The 20,738-nt window shown below is 42.2% G+C and overlaps 1 protein-coding gene across 1 annotated transcript in view; it reads right to left on the bottom strand.

The window, feature by feature from the left end:
- The window catches only part of PREP (prolyl endopeptidase), a 94,111-nt gene extending 74,273 nt beyond the window's left edge, over positions 1–19,838 (bottom strand). Inside the window, exons 1-6 of the mRNA XM_020779911.3 lie at positions 19,653–19,838; positions 15,386–15,460; positions 8,893–9,026; positions 6,284–6,414; positions 5,501–5,710; positions 4,467–4,588 (exon numbers count right to left, since the gene is read on the bottom strand). Of these exons, the coding sequence (XP_020635570.2) occupies positions 4,467–4,588; positions 5,501–5,710; positions 6,284–6,414; positions 8,893–9,026; positions 15,386–15,460; positions 19,653–19,697 (717 nt within the window). The 5' untranslated portion in view covers positions 19,698–19,838. The remainder of the gene's footprint in view (positions 1–4,466; positions 4,589–5,500; positions 5,711–6,283; positions 6,415–8,892; positions 9,027–15,385; positions 15,461–19,652) is intronic.
- Between the last annotated feature and the right edge of the window lie 900 nt (positions 19,839–20,738).

Raw genomic sequence — 20,738 nt, 5'->3', positions numbered from 1 at the left:
GAAAACAATCTGCATTTCATTTCCAACAGAAAGCCTTGCTCCCTAGGTTTCAGAATCAATCAGAGTTCAAATTAAATGTAATTTGATTGAGATCGAGGATGAAATTACCCAGGATATTTAATTTAACACGAGAATTGTGATTAGTTGTGCTGTTTTCTCTAGTCCTGTTTTCAAAGCTTATAACTGCAGTCTCTTGAGGCTTAAGATGTAGCGAGCAACTCTGTTCCCTAATAAGCAAGCCAATATGCATCTATATTTTAAGGTGTTATTGAGGGGAAAAGGAGTGACAAGAAAGGGGAAATGGCACAAAAAAGGAAGACAATAAACTCCTTTGCATCTGTTTAAACACAGACACCATTAAATCCGAATATACACAGATACATCAACAACCTGTGTACTGTCCAATTGTGGTGCAAGAATAAAACATGGCACCAGCCCTAACAGCACTGCACATTTCAGTCTGATGCTGTCTCTCCTCAAGAGAGCAAGGTAGCCAAGGAGACCACCTCTGACGACAAGACCCCCTTACCCAAAATGTCTAAGGGCCCTTCAGACCATGGCATCAGGTAGATGCTGCTCTCAGGAGACAAAACACTCTCCAAATGTGGAAGTACGTAGCTGGGTCAGTCCTGCTACCTTAAGCCCCATATGTCTGTCTATATCCTTTATTTAATACTTCCCATTCCAAAATCCTCCCTTGGGTCAATTAGCATTTCCTGGCATCTCGTCATGGCACACATACTCTAATACCATGTTCTCTGTTTTTCTCAGTTGTCCAACTACTCTACATGCTGTGTTTTCTTCCAAGAACCTTCCTCATGGTGTACTGACCCAGATAATCTTCTTCATTTACTCCTGCTTCTCACACTTCCAGTCTTCTTGGCAAGACGGTTATTACTGGTTTTTATGAAACCTACTGTAACCTCTAAGTTTCAGCACAACTGTCCTCTGTCCTTCCTCAATAGGATGTTTGTGAAGATTCCATGTTGCCCATTTTCAGAAAGTTTGTGAAGGTTCTTAAGCATCATTATCAGCCCATACCATCGAAGACTGAGGCTTCAAAAACTAAAAGATTCTAGCATATCACACCAAAAAAAGAGGAAAAAATAAAAACAAAGAAGACAAAACCATCTTAAAGACTAACTTATATGTTTTAATGTGGCCTTTTGTGGATACGTCCACTTCCTCAGGGACTTGTCCACAAATCTTGTTCAGTGCTAAATCTAGGGAAGTCTGAGCAAAGGGTTTTCAAGTTATGATTTTTGTTAAGTAAAATTGTCCCCTCCCTGCTCAGAACCAGGCAACCCTAAACATTCTCAGGTTAAAAACAGATCACACAAATTTAAAACACCAATCATCCTTATCCTGAAACAGAATGGTCAGCCCCACCCACTTTTTTTTTTTGCTTGGAAACAGTCCAAGCTGCAGGGGCTGAAATACTAATCGTCAAAAAAGATCTTTCAAAAGGGAAAAACAGCCACTGTTATATGACAGAGTTAGCCAGCAGGAGCTTTGTGAAATGACATACTGTATACAGTGGTGCCTCGCTCAACGAGGATAATCCGTTCCAGCGAAATCAATATAGAGCGAAATCCTTGTTAAGCAAAATAAAAAATCCCATTGAAATGCATTGAAAACCTGTTCAATGCGTTTCAATGGGCTGAATAACTCACTGTCCAGCGAAGATCCTCCATGGGGCGGCCATTTTTTGTGCTTGTAAAGCGAGGAATCTGTCCAAAAACACAGTGGGGAGCCATTTTACACAGTGGGCGGCCTTTTTGATCAGCTTTTTAAAAGCATCGTCTAGCGAAAAATTTGTTCCCGAAGCAGGGAACCGATAATCAGGAAGCGAATTTTGCCTATTAAAACATCGTTCTGCGATCGCAAAAACGATCGCAAAACAGTCATCGTATAGGGGTTTCGTTGTTTAACGATGTAATCGTTAAGCGAGGCACTACTGTATATCCGTAGGTGGGAGAGGAAGATATTTAAAGAGAAAGGTGACAAAAACAAACTGAAAAGCCAGGTTTTATTTAAAGAGTAAAAACAAACACCAGTTCTGCTTTAAAGAAAGTAATGGAGTGAGAGTCTTCCAGAAAGAGTAATATTTTGCTATGTATATTCAGAAAACATTCTCTTAAGGTTTCGAAGACAAGTCTCTTAACATATATTTTCAAAGGGGAATACTGCTCCATGTCTGATTTGAAATGAAACACTGTATGCATATTGTCATTTCTAGGTCCTGCAAACTAACAGCTGAGGTTTCCTTTATTGAGACCATCTGTCTCATGTTAGGTCTTCCTCTCCATGTCCTGTGCTCCCCCCCCTCCTTTTCCCAGCAATATTGTCTTTTCTGATCATTTCTGTATTTCCATTATAGGTAAATAGTAGGATATCCTCAGTATACGCATTTCTGTTCTAGTGAGAGTTCAGGCTTGATTGAGCAGCTTTTCTGCTGATCTGTAGTATTTATTAAGGCTCTTCTCTAACATCACATTTCAAATGGGTTTATTCCCCCCCTTTTCTTCACTGTCTTTCTTTTACATAGAATAGATAATTTTGAACTTGGTTTCAAACAACAATCTTTGCTAACTCAGAGTCCTCCTCTTTTTTATTATTTCAAAAGTCAAAGGGACAATTTTTAAAAAACATGCACACAACATGTTCATTGAGCTTTCTGGCTGTTTATTTTCTTCCTCGGGTTGCCTACTCCAAGGAAAAGGTTTGGAAGTTGGAAGACAGCTTTCTGCTCTGCATTCTGCAGAGTGGGCATGGCCACATGAGTTCTCCTGAAAGGTTAAAGGGTGTACAGTGGTGCCTCGCAAGACGATGTTAATTCATTCCGCGAAAATCGCTGTTAAGCAAAAACATTGTCTTGCAAAACACGTTTTCCCATTGAAATGCATTGAAAACCTAATAATCCATTCCAATGGGAACGGATTGTCATCATAAAGCGAAAATTGCCATAGGAAACATCATTAAGCGAAACATGGTTCCCAAGCGAAGACAGCCGTATAACGAAACAGAGACCATTAAAAGACTCATATAGCGAAGCAAGACCAAGCTGTCAAAAACATCGTAAAGCTAAAAACAGGGCCCTAAAATTTAACCGTCTTGCGAGGCAAGGTCCCTAACATCGTAAAGCGAAAATCGCCCATAGGAAACATCATTAAACAAAGCGCAAGATCATTCCGAAAACCTCATCGTAAAGCGAATTCGTCGTTATGCAAAGCAATTGTCTTGCAAGGCACCAGTGTATATGTTTCCACTCATTTACACCTTTGCTTCACCATTAAAATATTTTGGCACAGAGGGACTTTCTTAGTCTTTTTTATTTTGGATACAGAAGCACAATATCCCACATTCGTAAATCAGAGGGGTTTTTTCAAGAGCTGAAATCTACAATATTATCAATGAAATCACACTATTCATACTGTCCCTATTCCGACTGCTTCAGTGTTACCTTAAAAAAATGGGCGAGTGGAGAGCTGGCGCAATCTCTCATACATACCTGATGCTTTTCTGGGTTTTATTCTACTCTGTTCTCAGGATATGAAGCTGACTGAAACACCAACAAGTACTCTTCAAGTTTTGAGCACACTGTTTAACTCATATTTTCTGGCAGGTTAGTAACTAAACTTCATTCTGTGGTGCCCTCTACTGGAAAGTGTCTCAAATGCACTGCCTGCTTTTCAATCTCAATTCTGTCCATGCGAGGAGAGGAAAATCAGGATGGCTGTTTTTCTCTCAATGGGTATATTACATATATTGTGGATATGACATTTAACTCAGAAGGGAAGTTAAGTTGAATATTTGGATGGAAATACCTTAGGTAAAGGAGAACATAATGTAATATAAATCATTTAGCTGTGGTTCCTCTTACATCACCAATTTACACACAAACATTAAAGGAAAAGAGTACAGAGGTAGAGGTAGCATTTAGATATATTCCTCCATCTTACTTTCATCCTCATAGCAACCTTAATTAAATCAGTCAGGTTGAAAGACTGTCATCTTGGCTCAAATCCTTACTCAAGGAGCTTCACAGCTGAGCAGGGATTTGGGTCTGAATCAACTCAACGCTACAGCACACTGTCCAGTCTAAACATGGTTGGTATATGGAATAGCATTGGAAAGGGAGAAGAGATTTCTACTCAGAACCCTACGTCACCCACCTAACAACAGGGATCCAGTGCACACAGGATGCACCCCTCCCTTCCATATGCACAAGAATCGGATGTAGTTGGGGGATAGAAATACCCAAAGGAAAAGCTATAAATATGGGGTAAAATTGTGAATACCTCCCAGTAAGTACAACTGGCTGACTACGGTTGGGCATGGGAATGGGAACCTTGTGCAGAGAGACAGAAGGCCTAAAAACCCACTTCAGCCCACCTGACCATCTGCCGAGCTTACACCATTCATGTGTACAAGTCTGCCTTCAGACAAGGTGAAGGGCATCTTACCTCGACTCCACCCATCCATTTTGGCTCATGGGGAAATTCTGCGCATAAAACATCTGTGGACTGGTCAGTTCCCAAGACATGATAGTACAGCTTTTGGTACAAGTTGGTTGATGTTTCAGTGCCTGGAAGAGTTAGCAGATTACATATTTATGAGGCAAGAGCCAAAATCAGTCATTAGTAGTTCCAACAGTCTACAGGTTTCACACTTTTGTATTATGTATTTCATAAAGATCCCTGGATTCCTTCACCGAGATGAAGAGCATGACTTGAGAAGCCAGAGGCTGGAAATTTGATTTCCCACAATGCCTTGTAGGAGAAGAGCCAGCCTCTCTGGCTTTTGGCCTGTTACATGGTGCCAGAACATGCCCAGGAGGACATGGCAAACCACTTTGGAGTACTTAACACCTAGAAAACCCTAGACGGCTCACCATAAGTTGGAAGCAACCTAATGGCACACAATTATTTTTTTGTATTTCATAACACTTAGCAATTGCCAGTTCTCACGTCCGAGAAGCTGCTTTATTTTGTCTTCTACGTGATTTTCTTTGTGTTACCCACTTTCTTCAAAATATTTATCACACACTTTATTAATTTTATTTATGCTACTTTAATCAGTACCCTATTGGTGATTTATGCACGTATTATAAGTGAAATCATGTATTTCTAACATGGAGTTGCTGCTAATTAACAAGACACAGCCCATGTTCCTGGCTACATGCACAACAAAGAACATCACCAATAAATGTCATCCTTAGATTTCATCAAAGATAAAAAGAATATAAAGAAGTCACACAGGATACTCCCTGTCAGAGAGACTTCTGCTGGAAAGTAAAAGCTCATAATGGTTTACTTTTTTAAAAAAAAAGCAGAATGAAAAGTCTCAGGAACCAGAGAAACTGGGGCTAAGCAAGGCAGGATATCTAAAAGATGGGAGCAGAGTTAGCAGCAAAAAGAAACCTGAAGAGAAGCAAATGAAGGAAACAAGCCTACAGATATGAAGGGCTGGGACAAGGAACAAAGCTGAAATCACTCACCATCACTTTTGCCATCTTGCTTTGGGTAGCAGTTGTAGAACATGCCCTTGCCATCGTGGGTCCAGGCCATACAACTAAACTTCACCATTTCCAGAGTGTCTGGAAGTTCCTCAGCTCCATCCACCTTCATAAATTTGATTGTTACCCAGTCTGACCCACTGGAACTTAAACCATATGCAAAATATTCGCCATCTTCACTGAATGCGTAACCTACAGATTAAAAACACGGCATGAACTAATTGTTCATATTTTAAAAACTGATGTTCTCTTTTTGATTATTCTCCAGGACACGCATGGGGATGTTCTGGCATAGCCACATAGGCCTATATATTGACCCATCTCTTCTTAAATTGTTTTTTAAACCAACGTGGCTCTAAAACTTTATTCATGGGCTGACATCTAGTAGTAAGTTATGACTAGAGCAGGCCCATTGAATCAACTGAATCTACAGATTCACCAAATCTCCAATGATTCATTGTTCCCACTCTAGTTCTGACTTATTACCAGATTTTGGCCATTGTGTTTTAACATTATACATTTTTGCCTGCTTTATCAGAACCTATTTTCAACCTTAGTATCCAAACAAGTAAATGTCCCTCATCCCTATTGTTGTGCTTATCTTCAACACACGGGCAACAGTTCAATGTAAAAGGTGCACATCTTCAAACGATTCTAAACACACCATAGGTACATATCCATATCTATTGCTGCAGACATGTTTACAAATAAGAGACAAATGGTGGCCACCCCTACAAAATATTTTGAAAAATCTATTGCACTGACCTCGCAAAGCCACAGTACCATCATCAGAAAGTTTATTTGGGTCTAGAAATACTTTGGCATCAACGTCCAAGGAGTCTTGCACGTATAATACTCGCTGATTCTGAAGTCCAGAATTGTAAAAATGAAAATACCTGGAACACATTTTTGAAAGGAGATATATGAACTTGTTTTAGTTTTAAACACAGCTCAAATTTGAATACAGAATCATATGGGCAAACAGGCTCAGGAATGGGGGTAGATTTAAGCAACAAGAAAATGGCCCTAACATTTTGGATGGAAAAAATACAATCTCTATCATTCAAAAGTTAGCATAGAATTCACTAGTCCCTATGAGAACCAACGTTGCAAAGTCACTTTATGCAGTATGTGCTTCACAGGTACCACACATCTCCTCAACTCAACATGGTGTCAAAATTAGTGCTATAACGCCCAAACGCAGCACAACAGTAGCATAGCAGTGGATGAAAAAAAAAAACAGAAGTCCCTTCCCCCATTTCTGTGTTGCCCTTAAAAGTAAAGCACAGCTTTTTCATCCATTTAGAAACGTTTTTCCTTAATTTCCGTGGCCCAGCAGCAACTTTTCCTCCTGCCACAGTAATTTGGAGGGCAAATGAGTCTTGCCTCCAGTCCTTTACCTACTCAGATTTAACAACTGTTTGTTAGAGGGCACCACCTTTTTTCCTAAAGAAAGTCCTACTGTATTCCCTTAATAGCTCTGGCAACTGCTTCTAAAATATGTTTTCGAACTGCTTCCTTACCTGCTGGCTTAATTGCTGGAGCATCTGGTGTACAATAATTTACAAGGGGAGGGGTTTTGCTTAGGGGCAACCTAAGGCAGGGAAAGCAGACTTTATATTGCAGGACCTACTTTGTTTTTCATCAGATTTTTCAAGATCCGCCAGCCATAGTACTAAATTATAGCTTAGGAAGGCGAACATAGAATCATGAAACAGAGTCATGAAACAGGTGCATATAATCAGCCCAGGAGTTTGTTTTTACCACTAAAAAGGTGCTCATATATGGCTTCTTTTATTCACAAATATAATCCACTTTTCTCACAAGCCCCTTCTCCTTTTGGTAATCTAATTTAAGAAGAAAGACTTTTGTCATCACTATTATTAAACCATTTTGAGTGGGAAGGCCTTCCTGCCACACTGCAAACCACCCAGAAATCATGTATTGCACCATGATTTACCCCCCCTTCCCCTTGATGTTCAGTTTCCATTTAAAAACAAAAACAAACAAACAAAATCATTTCTAGAAAAATCAGGAAAAGGACTTATGGTCATTGAAACTGCCCAGAGTAGACCTTTGGTCTAGATGGGTGGGATAGAAATCTAATAAATAAATAAATAAATGAAACAATACAAAATAATATAAAACCTTTTCTGACTGTCACACTTCCATCCAAACTACAGAATACACTTAATGTGCAACTTTATCTCTCTTTTGACTGTCAATAATTACAGGAGTGGAAAACAGACCTTATCCTTCCCAATCAAAATGAAAAACCCTCCCAGCACAGCCATAATTTTTAGGAGACAGGGAAAAAAATCCATCTGGGAATTTTTCCCGAAGCATTCAGACAGAGCTGAAGCACCTGTAATTTAAGTTCTAATCATGCCAGGAAGGGACTTCCCTCCCCTCCGGAGGCACTTCCTCTGACGATTCCCCTTCTTGTGCACACATGTCATTGAAGTATAATGGGAGCTCTAACTACATGTTGCACATTAAACAGAATACATAGTTTGGTCTTTAGAGACACAAGAGAAAATATAAGCACAAGCTGTAAGTAACTGCATTGTTAAAAAAAAAGGTAAGCCTCTTCACACTTCCAGTTGTTTCAAAGGGAACAGCAGCATTGTAAAGGCTCCGCAGCAGCAATATCTTTCTTTAGTTCATTCATTAACCAATAAAAAGGAGGGCAAGCTGCCGGCTTGTACTTTTCTTCATTGTGAGCTACAGCAGCTACCGTTCCTCCTCAAGTCCCATGCACCAATTTTTCAGACTTAGGATTTAATTGACAAACACACAGTATACAGTGGTGCCTCGCACAACGGGCGCCTCGTAGAGCGATGAATTCACTCTACGAGGCCGGTTTTGCGATCGCAAATGCGATCGCAAAACGGTGCCTGCATAGGGCGAAAATCGCAGAGCGAAGGTCGGTAAGCGGTTCGCTTACCGACCTTCGCTTTGCGACCCGCCGATCAGCTGTTAGGCGGCTTCAAATGGCCGCCGGAAGCCACAAAATGGCCGCACGCAGCGTTTTCGCGCCCTTGTTAAGCGAGGGGAGGGTGCGAAAATGGCTGCCAGCCATGGGAGAAACATCGCTGTATGGTGAGTAAAGCTGCTATTCGAATGGCTTTTTTTGATCTGTACAGCGATGTTTTCACACAGCAAGGGTTAATCTGGAACGGATTAACCTCGTTGTGCGAGGCACCACTGTACATTATTCTGACTTAAAAATCAGCACAAAACTTATTATTCTCTCTCTCTCTCTCTCTCTCTCTCTCTCTCTCTGTGTGTGTGTGTGTGTGTGTGTGTGTGAGAGAGAGAGAGAGAGTCACTTGATCTACTAGCTGATATATTTGTGCAAAGTCCTTACAGACCTTTTCCCTTTCCGGAAATGACAACTGTACTTGGGGTAGTCATACAGTTCAGTCATCCGCTCCTTAAACTGTCCTCGGATAGCACACTGCTCAAGAAAGGGCACCGTTATCTTGTTTTGTGCCTCCACGAAAGCCTAAAAGGGAAGGAATAAAGCATATCAACAGTAAAATAAAAATCTCATAAACAACACTGGCTGTTCTACTGGTCTTCTACTTTGATAGTAAAGGAAAAATATTGGGCAATCATTGGGTGTTACTTCAGAATCACTGTTTGAAAACAGACCAAAAGGAACTATGTACATATACTTTTTTCAGGAATATTGCATCTAATGCCATTAAGAGAAAATGATGCTCCATTAGAAATTTAAAAATATCACATCGACATTAAATTGGCTAGGTCAGGATAACAGCCTGCCACTTTTCCCCATTACACATTTTGAACTCCACCAGAGTTTGCAAAAATACTTGGAAGTTTAAGACGGATTCTCGTGGTGAGATGAGCAGGCTAGCAAAAGCAATTTAGTCACTTCTCATCCACAACTTATTGCTTGTAAACCTGCTTTTCAACACCACAGAAAAGGACAACTGGTAAAGAACAGAAAATGGCTACACTATTTTCTTAACTAGAAGCAATTCACTTGAAGCAATTCACCAACCAGATTTATACTAACTGCATTCGTTAGTTAGCCATGTGGTCAGAACTGACTTACAGCAACACTAATAGGGTTTTCAGGGTGAGGTATTTAAGGAGAGGTTTTAACCATTCTACCCTCCTCAGTGTGTTTCCTTGGTCAAGCAGAGATTTGCATCCTGGTCTCCAAAGTCCTAATCCATCACTCTATCTACTGCATCACACTGAGTACCAACTGCATTATACCAGCACAAAGTGTAGTAGGATTTTCGCCATATATTCTGAAATACTGTAGGCATGTTTTACTACTTCTCTACCAGACCCAAACAGAGCCATCAAAAATGTGGGTAAAGAAGTTTAAAAGGTCTTAATCTATATTTAGCCATCGCAGATATGAACCATGATTTGTTTTATTAGACCTATTTGATCTAAAGTCAGCTGAAAATTCCAAAAATTGCTTCCTGTATATTGCACCAATTACTTGGGGCCAAGAACAGAAATGTTTTTATCACCACTGAAGTGAGAGCAAAGACTCTGAACCACGTTCCTGACAATGCACATGTGAAGACAGAATATGAGACTCCATAAAAATATACTTATTGCCTTATCAATATATTCTCCACATAGAGATCCTTAACTATCACCACTTTCTCTGCAAAATTTATAAATACAGTGAACAAAATCTAAGCAGACAACAATACGGTCAGGAAGACACATAATATATTAGCTCCCCTATAAAAGTAAGTGGCAGTTTCTACAACCCAGTTTATGCCATTAAAAGAGTTCCCTTGAGAATACAATACCATTCCGTTCCAACTCAACTGACAGAATAAGGAAAAACAACTTGTACAACAGCAAGACATAAAATGAAGATTCATGTCTCAATCAGTCAAATGAAAATGATGAACAGTCAAATGCTCAGTACTTACAGAGGGAAGGGCTTGCTTTCTTTGTTTTACATTAAATAAGTAATCCTATTTTAATAGCAGTTTGATAGTGCAACTGAATTTAATTCTATTGCAATATTTGATCTTTAATTGTATTTTATTCGGTTGTGGTTTTAAATTGTCTTATAAGCCACCTTGGGTTTCAATTCTGGAAAAAAATACAGCATAATAATGAAACAAACAAAGAAGAAATAAAGAAGACATAACTAATAGCTGACACAGGGAGTTGCAACATAGCTATAAAGCGCCAGCTGATATCCTGTCTCTTTAGACAAGAGCAGTAAGGGCAGTAATGGCCAGCATGGTTGGCAAACACCAGGATAGTCTCTCTCTTTATTGCTGTAGTGCTTTCTTAATCCATGATGGATGTTATCATCTACAAAGGTCATTGGTGTTTATTTTGTTAATTACTTCTATGCTGGTAAACAAACTTGTTTCGTAGTTTCCCATTCTAGCACAAAATGTTGTACCAAAACTGATCCTTGAAGAACAACTACAAATACTTAAGGAACCCTTTTCTGATATAGTAATACAGACAGGTCTTAAAGACTACTGAAATTCAGCAGCACCCCTTCACTGGATGAAACATTTTACTAGATATACTATAGGCCGAGGTTTTGCACGCTGCTTATAAAATATTATGTATCAATTCAAGAGGCAGCAGGTAAGCCTGAAACAAACTACAGTATAAGCCACTTCAGATGTAACAATTTCAGTTTAATAAAGCATGGTTTATGTGGCAAAAGGCAATGTGGCATCCACCTGGATCTCCTCCAAGTTTTCCTTGTAGTCTAATTAAGTCACTGTGTCTCCCTCTGTATTCTTTAATAAAAGATTTAATAGAGGTTTGGGTTTTGTTTTTGTTTTTTTACAAATTTTACAAATTCTTTGATGGATCCCTTAACACAGCAGGAGTAGGTTTCCCACCCTAACCTTAAACTCAGTAAGATCTGATCATGGTTGCAGTCTGCAGATTTCTTAGGCAGGGGACACTGAAATGTCACACATGAAAAGGTCACCACAGTCAACAGACAGAGACTTAACTGGAAGTACACCCCCATACAGTCCTGACCATTCAATTATAGCTCAATGGTTTAGGTATCTGTCTGTGGAGCCAAAGGTTGGGAGTTCAATTCCTCACTGTGCCTCCTGTGAGTAAAGCCAGCCTGATTTCCCCAGAAGGGAATGGGAAACCACTTCTGAGTACAGTGGTGCCCCGCATAGCGAGGTTAATCCGTTCCGGATTAACCTTCGCTATGTGAAAACTTCACTAAACGGAACGGGGAAGCCCATTGGAATGGGCACAAAACTCACAGTTTAGCAAAGTTTCCAGGGTCCGGCAGCCATTTTCGCACCCTCGGTAAGCGAAGGGAGGGCGCGAAAACGCTACGCGCTGCCATTTTGGGCGTCCGGCGGCCATTTTGAAACCGCCGAACAGCTGATCTGCGGGCGTCGCAAAGCGAAGATCGGTAAGCGAAACGTTTACCGATCTTCGCTATGCGAGTTTTGCCCATTGTGGGCGACGCTATGCCTCCGCATTAGCGATCCCGAAAACAGGATCGCTATGCGGATACGTCGTTATATGGTGCGCTCGTTAAGCGAGGCACTACTATATCCTCAACCTAGAAAATCCTAAAAAGTATCACCATAAATGAGAATTGACTTGACAGCACATGACTATTATTACTATAATGGCAGAGCAGATTCCCGATCAGACTCGTTATCCATATTATTTCAAGAGTACTGTGTCTAGTTCTAGGCAGTGCAGTTTAAGAAGGATATCAAGAAGCTAGAACATGTTCAGAGAAGGACAACCAGGATAGTAAGAGGTTTAAAAAGCAAGCCCTAAGAGGTTGAGGGAACTTGAGATACTTAGTCTTGTGGCTGATCATGGAACAAAGGAAGGCTAATTGCCTTAGAGAAAGAACAAAGGAGTCGACAACAGATGTCCAATGTCCAAGTCAGCTGAGCCTACAGGCAACGCCCTGAGAGCTCTTTTATTTACTTAGCATGATTTACAAATTATGTTGTGAGAGAGACAGATAGGATACTAGTTACCTAATCATAATCAGGATTGGCTGAAATAATCCTTTGATCTTATGCACTACTTCTAAGCGAAAGGGCAGAATAAGGGGTTCTTCTGCCCTTTCTGCCAGGAGTGCATGCACATCACTGGAACAGAATGCAGCTACAACCTTTAAACAGAAGTATCCCAAATAGTCTGGAGAAGAGTAGGCTGAGAAGTGATATGATGGCCATCTTCAAGAATCTGAAACGTTGTCATGTGGAAGATGGCTTGTTTTTCTAGTGGTTCAAAAGGACAGGAGCAAAATGGCAATGCATTTATATTCTGAGAAAAACAGATTTCAACAAAACTTTTAAGAATCTACTAAAGACCTGGATGTTTCGGCAGGCCTTCTCACCAGATTACTTCTGATTTTCTTATCTTTTATTGTTTTTTACTTTTATCTGTTTTGTAATTTGTTGTTTTATTTTTATTGTATTCTTCCCTGTTGTAAGCCGCCTAGAGTAGTCCTTCGCGACTAGATAGGCGGGATATAAATAAAATAAATAAATAAAATAAAATAAAACGTTAGGAGGAACTTCCTAACAATGTGAGCTATTGGACAATGGAACTGACTGCTTCGGAAAGAAGACTCTCCTTCCTTGAAGATTTTTAAGGACAGGTTGGAAGGCCACCTATCCGGAATGCTTTAGCTGTAAATTTCCTGTCCTGGCAGGGGGCTGGACTGAATAAGCCTCGGGGTTCCATTTAACATTTTCTCTTCCTAAGCTATTCCTGCTTAAGACCTTGACTCAACCTACACTGTCTTTAATGACTGAGAGCTCAGCTCAGCTGTCTCATTTGATTAAATCTTTCTTTGTCCAACGAGTAATTCTAGTACAACACACATTAAATCATCTTATATAGAGGGTAGGATGCACCTATTTGCATTGCAGCATTGTATTTTCCCATCTGTGTTAGAAGAAGAAATTAGGAGAATCTGAACAGTAAGGATGAATATACAGTGGACCCTCGACTTACGAAGGTCCCTACTTATGAAAATTTTGAGGTACGAAAAGCTCTGGCCGCAAAATTTTAGTTCGACTTGTTGCCGGAGCTTCGACCTAAGAAAGTCAGGGGGAAAGGGCAGGAAATTCAAAGCCGCCACCGCTGCCCTCTGCCTACTGTCCCTGCTACCCTCTGCCATCTGTCCCCACAGCAGAGGGGGTTTTGAAGCCTGGGAAGCCGAAAGCCGGCAGCGGGTGCAAAGTGGCTCCGACAGCCGGCAGCAGGCGCGGAGCAGCTTTTGCCTTCCTAGGCTTCCAAAGCTGCACCGGCTGCCCTCTGTCTCCCATCCTGGTGCCCTCTGCCTTCTGTCCACACAGGGACAGAAGGCAGAGGGCACCAGGGATGGGAGACAGAGGGTAGCAGGTGCAGCTTTGGAAGCCCGGGAATTTTTTTTCTTTCTTTGCCTGGAACGGATTAAATGGTTTTCAATGCATTCCTATGGGAAATGGACCCTCGACCTACGGACTTTTCGACCTGCGGCCACCGTTCCAATACAGATTAATTCTGTAAGTTGAGGGTCTACTGTAGCCATTGTACAGATACTGGCATGTCAGTTCTTATTGCCAAATGAAGAATTATAGAAGTATTTTTATTATATTATATTATATTATATTATATTATATTATATTATATTATATTATATTATATTATATTATATTATATTATATTATTTATTTATTTATTTATTTATTTTATATCCCGCCTATCTAATCAATTAAGATTACTCTAGGCAGCTGACAACAATAAAACAACAACACTATAGTTAAAACAATTTTACAAAGGAAAAGTTGCAGCAAGATGGGACAGAACTAGGGAGTGGAAGGAAGGGGGATCAGGAACTGACAAAGGGGAAGGCCTGCCAATACATCAATGTTTTTAGTTGTTTTTTAAAAATGCCCAGCAAGGGAGCCGCGCGAATATTAGGAGGGAGGTTATTCCAGAGGCGAGGAGCCACCGCCGAGAAGGCCCGATTTCTCGTCTTCTCCTTCCGGGCCTCCCTCGGCGTTAGGCTCCTCAGCCTCACCTCCTGGCTCGCGCGAGTGGCACGAATAGATCTTGGCGGGAGAAGGCGTTCCACCAAGTATCGAGGCCCTAAGCCATTTAGGGCTTTATATGTAAGCATCAACACTTTGAAGTCGATGCGGAAACGGATGGGCAGCCAATGCAATGCGGCCAGAGTGGGTGAAATATGTTGGTATTTTTTCACACCACTAAGACATCTGGCCACTGCATTCTGCACCACCTGTAGTTTCCGCACAAGTAATCTGTTTCAATACCAAAGGCATGCCCTGCTCCAAATACAGAGTAAATGTGGAAAAGAGCTGCAAAATAACCTGGCCAAACAATAACCCCAAACAAACAAAAAAGACAACAAAAAAACAAACAAACAAACAAACTGGGAGAGAACACCAGTCATTTTTTTTTTTTTTTTTTAGAAATTAAACATTTCCACCTCCTATTCTGAAGCCTTAATGGGACCTGAGCAATCCCTTTCATCATTGGGAAGCTGTGGAGCCACAGGACAGGATGGGGAAGTCTTTAATTATTGGAAATGGCTGGTGAAACTCCATGGGTTCCCAACAATGAAAAACTTTACTTAGGACCTGCTAGGGCCTCAAGACAATGGGAAATATTTAAATTTCCAAAAACTGCCCCCAATGATGGAATTTGCATGAATGTGATTTCTGCCAACATTCAGGCTGAAACTGATCATTCATTCAACATGGCCATACATTTCTTCTAAAGACGTACTCCGAGACAAATACTACATTTGAACAGTATGTTGCATTTCTAGTTTGCCAAGCCAGCTCCTTTCAAATGTCCAGAATCACAAAGGTTTACCTTTGTTTGTTCACTGTCAGGATCTTCAAGCCAGCTATATGGATCACATACTTTGCAGCCATGATAGTCTTGCACCTGTGGGATTTTTTTGTAACAAAAGACATATTTAAATTTTTAATGCACTTTATAATCACTTGGCATTAGAAGATGTACATACAGCATTATATTTCATAAGAAGTGGAGGATGTAATTAAAGCAAAAAGCAATTTCATTTAGCTATCTGAAAGCAAAGCAATAGCACTATTTTGCATGTAGCCACACTACAAGCACTTCTGTAGGATCTGTAAAAAGGAAAAAGAAGAAGCATGGGACTTTTGCACACTGTTCATGTATCACAACATTAATCACTCTGAAGAAAGCAGGAGTTTACACTATTTTAATTTTAAAAGATTAACAAGCTGCAAGTCTGAAGCAAAACTATTAAACATTAATGGCCAAAATCCTATTGCTTAGAATATTAAATGGCACCAGAGTGCAAATTTAGTGAGTCAACTCCTCCGTAAGTTCCACTGATTCAAATAAACCTACTCTAACTGTGACTTTATTTAGCACAGTAAGTCAAAGTAGCCCCATTTGAATCAAAGGAATTTACACAGGTATTGATATTAATCCCCATTAATTCAATGGCCCTACTCTGGTGCAATTTACTACACTAAGCTATAGGATTTTGGCTATTATCTACTGGTGTTTTTGTCTATTTATTAATGTTGTCCAACCCGTAGTCTCTGTTTAATTCCATTTTCTCATCACTCAAAGGGAGAAAAGATCTTTGAGCATATTGCTAGATCATGCAAGTGATTTGCATTCTAAATTGAGGGGCAATCTCTAACCAAATCAAATCTTCTAAGAGGCATTCTACGCCTTGACACTCACACAGCAGCCCAAAACGCAAAGGTGGAGAGATGCTGCTAAGAGCATGTAAGAATGTTTAAGCCACAATGCTCTGTCAGCAGAATTGCAAAGGTTTGTTCTGTAAATTCCCATGCACTGAATGGGACTTACTCCCACTTAGATTTGCAGTCTTACTCTGTTAGGAGGTGATCTGATAAACTGACTTAGTAGTGATAGTGATCACAAAGGAAAAACTAGAATGCCTTTATTAAAGCAGGTGTGGCCAAAGTATAGCTCCATGGTTGCTCTATTGAACCACCGCTCCCATCAAGTTGTAGTCTGCATAATTCTGTTGCAAACCACCCAGAGATGCTCTAGCATTATGGGGCAGAAGATAAATGGAAACAACAACAGCTGTGACCAGCATAGCAATAGTGAGAAATCCTGGGAGCTGCGAGCCAATATCTGGAGAGCCATACTTTGTCCATTCCATCATTAAAGTGAGAATTTTTCACTGTTGAGAAGCCTACAACCATTTTAATGGCCTCCAAAAGACTGTCCAAATCGTAGAATAATCTTAGAACTGAAGAGCTGAAAGGGACCCTATGGATCATCGAGTCCAGCCCCTGACAGGCACTGGGAAATCACAACCTCTGGCCCTGCAGATACCCAAGCCACAGAGATATCCAGTGGTTTTAATGCTGTAATCTAACTGAATCCCCAATGACTATGGCAATAAAATGCTGAGGGAAAACTAGTTTGCAAGCTTTCACAAACCCTCACTTCAGCATTTTTCCCTAGGTTTTCAGGTGGAGTTCCAAGGCAGAGATTGCCAGGCTTTAAAGACAAGACACCTGTCTGCTCAAATGTGGCCAGTAATTTTCCACGGTTGACCAAGTGGGAAAGCTTTTGCAAAATGGAAAAGTTTGTTTATTCAAGTTGTCAAATCCTCAGTGAAGGATTTTCACTGGGGAGTCTGTTGCCTACATCTCTGTCAATGTTGTGGGCTGACAATTTTTTGTACAGTTATTTGCAGAAGTCAAACTAAGGACCTGTTCTGATGCTGTGGTGTGTATTACCCGTATTTTTCGCTCCATAAGACGCACCTTTCCATAAGACGCACCAAATTTTTAGGAGAAGAAAACAGGAAAATATAATCTGTTTTCTTCACTCCATAAGACGCACAGACTTTTCACCCCCCTGTTTTGTGGGGGGAAAGTGCGTCTTATGGTGCGAAAAATACGGTATATCTTCCACATCTCTGCTGAACACAAGATGCTAAAAACATCCGCTACAGTTAATAACTGAAGTTTTGCAACTCAAGACTTCCCATTTCTCAGACTCCTTGTGTCAAAGAAACAAGGCTACAAGTGTTAGAAACTTTTAAAAAATGAGCACATTCACATAAGTATGAGATTGCCACAGGGAGTGGAAAACAAGGACTGCTTCAAAATAATACAGGAGAAGGAGGCACCAAAAATACCTCAATGGCTTCTGCAGAATGGATTTGATTTGATTTGATTGCCTGGTATGTTCTTTAGTATCTCTCATAGTCATAGGTCAGGCGCTAAGTATTTCAGATATCTAGCTATCTGGGCAAGCAGGTAAGTTGACAGATCTAATGTGCAATGTGTAAGAATTCTTCAAGATGTCATGCTCTTACTGAAAGGAATATATAATTCCTCAGTTTTAAACATAAGGTGGCACAAAGCAAGATCACAAATTTTATGCACAAACTGGAAACATTTGGAACAGCCGGTAGCAATGGTGGGCAAAAGCGGCCTTCCAGATGTTTGTAGACTACATAATCCCTCACCATTGCCTAAGATGGCTAGGGCAGTTGGGAGCTGTTCCCCCATTCAATGAGGGTGGGTGGGTTACAATAGCTCAACTCTGATCTACAGAGACCTGTCCCTCAAATAATAGAATTGAAGCTGAAAGGGATCATGAGGTAATCTGGACTCTATTCCTCAAGGCTGGCCAAAGACATTTCAGTTGAGGCCATGGGAGCTAACCAGTCATGCATACTGTTCTTACTTCACGGCTTACTTCAGCCCCACAATGTGTACTAAAGAAGATCTATTAAATGGCTAAGGTCATGCTATTGAAGTGACCTGCTTCTGGTCTACTTTAACATTTCAAATCTGTTTGAAGTATTTCATATCTGTTCATAATTTTATATTGTGCATTGCTCTGATATGAATAAAGAAAGTAAGACTTCAGCACTGGCAACAGGATAATGTCCTCCACACCCTTGAGGGGTGCACATTAGTTTAGGAAGGCTGCTGTTCAAAGCTTTGTCCCCCAAAGTAAAGGAACAGGTGAAGGAATGGGTAACCAGATGGGCTTTCAACAGTAGTGGCTGTTTCAGCCTATCTAATGGCTGAGCTGGCGCAAGCCAGGATTCCCCTGTTATAAAGAACTACCATTTACCCAAACACCATCCCCAGCATCACAACCCAGGGCGCTGTGAGCCACAAGCAGCAAACCACCACCACCACCACCACCACCCAAAGGTGCTTAGAAAGCATGGCCACTCACATCCTGAAAGAAGCCCCAGGGTTGCTAGGTGATGAAAGCATCCCTCCACCCTTGAACAACAGGTTTGCTTCACTTCAGGGCTTGACAAGATTACAAGGTGGCAAAGCCAGACTTCTAAGACTAGTTTCCCTACTTTTTTTTTCCTTTTTGCAAATGCAGCAAACTTTCCCAGATCAAAGAACATAACATACGAATCACAGTGTGTCACTCTTGCCAAACAGATGCCACTTCCATGCTTTAGTCAACCAGAGTAGATAATAAGTACAGAGCAGATAATAAGTACATCTAAATATCAAGACTAGTGTGAAGATATAAGCACCCTATCCTTTAGGGTCCAAAGAGTATCTCTATTATACTAAAATCTCAAGACACTACTCATTCACCATCTTGGTCATATTGGGACTGTGTTCAGCGGCAGAGCTCAGGGCCACCACACCTGCCCTAATTTTTTAACTGTGCTTCTCTCGCCCCCCCCCTTTCCATTTTCCTGTTTCTTCACCCATCTCTCTCCATTTTTCCGTCAAAACGTTCTGCGGCGCCCCAAAGGCTGCCCACTCTGGGGGACCTTCTGACAGGTCCAAACGAAGGCACTGCCCTGTTTGCGCGACCCCCCCCCCCCCGCGCGCGCCCAGGACTGTCATGTTGCAAAAGATCCGCGCGCCTGAAGAGGGCGCTAGGGGCAGAAAGCCGGACGCGAAGAGCGGTCCCACCGAAGGAGGGAGGGAGGGAAGGAAGGAAGGAGAGGGAGAGAGAGAGGAAGCAGCCCCGAAGCCCCCGGGGCAGAGCAGGCACGGGGGGGAGACCAAAGGGGCGAGTGGAGGGGAGCTGCTCCCGAGAAAGCGGGGGCGCAGCGGGGCGGCTGGGAGGCAGGAGGACCCCGGGGATCGGGACTCACGGAGGTCTCTTCGCGGTACACCTCGGGATACTGGAAGACCTGCATGCTTGCTGGCGCTGCCGGTGGATGGCCAGGAAAGGCAGGCGCTTTGGGCGGACGGCGAAGGGGCGGGAGGCAGGAAGAGGAGGGCCCGGGCAGGGCGAGGCGAGGCGCGGCCCAGCGCCGCTCGGCTCCCCTCCTTTCCAGCGCGCCCGAGCTGCGGCAGCGCCGCGCCAAGGCCCTCCCACTCGGCGACGAGGAGCCGCCGCCGCCGCCGCCACCTCCGGCAGGAAGGCAAGAGAGGAGGCGGAAGAGGCGCGGCGCGGCTCCCCCTACAGCCGGGCACTCTCCTCGCTCTCTCTCTCTCTCGTCCCTCGTCCCTCCACCACATCTCGCGCTTTCATTTCGGGAGGGGAGGGGAAGGGAGGGGGGGTGTCAATGAATGTTACCAGTTCAACAAGGCCGCGAGTCAAGCGGAAGCTAGCCGGGCAAGGCTTGGGCAGGGACCGAAGAGCTCTCGGCTCTTTGGAAGGGAGTCCGCTTTCGGCGAGGTCGGAGAGCCTTATGCCCTCCCAGGCATCTCGATTTACAATTCCCCCATAATAATCGCCCACCATTGAGCACGTTGGGTGAGGCGGGAGGGGCCGTTCTCCCCCACAGACTTGAGCCCCTGCAGGATGATGTTCAGGCGTGGGCTGCATTTCCTTCTGATTTCTTCTCATATGAATGCGCCAAGGCTGGCAACCGGAGAGTCCTGTGTGGTTTTAAGGGGACTGTGTTCATGGATCAGCTGCCTTGGACACCCCTCTCCCCCCCCCTCCCGAGTGGGTAACTGTGACTCTTCAGGTGGTTTTTGGTCTACAGGACTCACCAGCTGGGCACTAAGGAGAGAGTGGGAATTGGCATCCAAAAATATTTGGAAGGATACAGTTGGTCACTGTTGCTTTAGAGGCCAGCCCCATGGACACCTTGTTGTGGCACTTAACTTGGTCAAGTACAGTGACTTTTCTAAGTAGCGTCTCCAGAATGTCTGTCCTAATCCTAGCTAGGAGCAAAGCTGTCACATCCCAGTAGGACCGCCTTTTTCTCGTCAGAGCTCCTGTCTTT

Source organism: Pogona vitticeps, chromosome 1, assembly GCF_051106095.1.
Source record: "Pogona vitticeps strain Pit_001003342236 chromosome 1, PviZW2.1, whole genome shotgun sequence".
Classification (NCBI taxonomy): Eukaryota; Metazoa; Chordata; class Lepidosauria; order Squamata; family Agamidae; genus Pogona; species Pogona vitticeps.
Note: the sequence above shows the minus strand (reverse complement) of the source record. Positions and strands in the feature narration are given on the sequence as shown.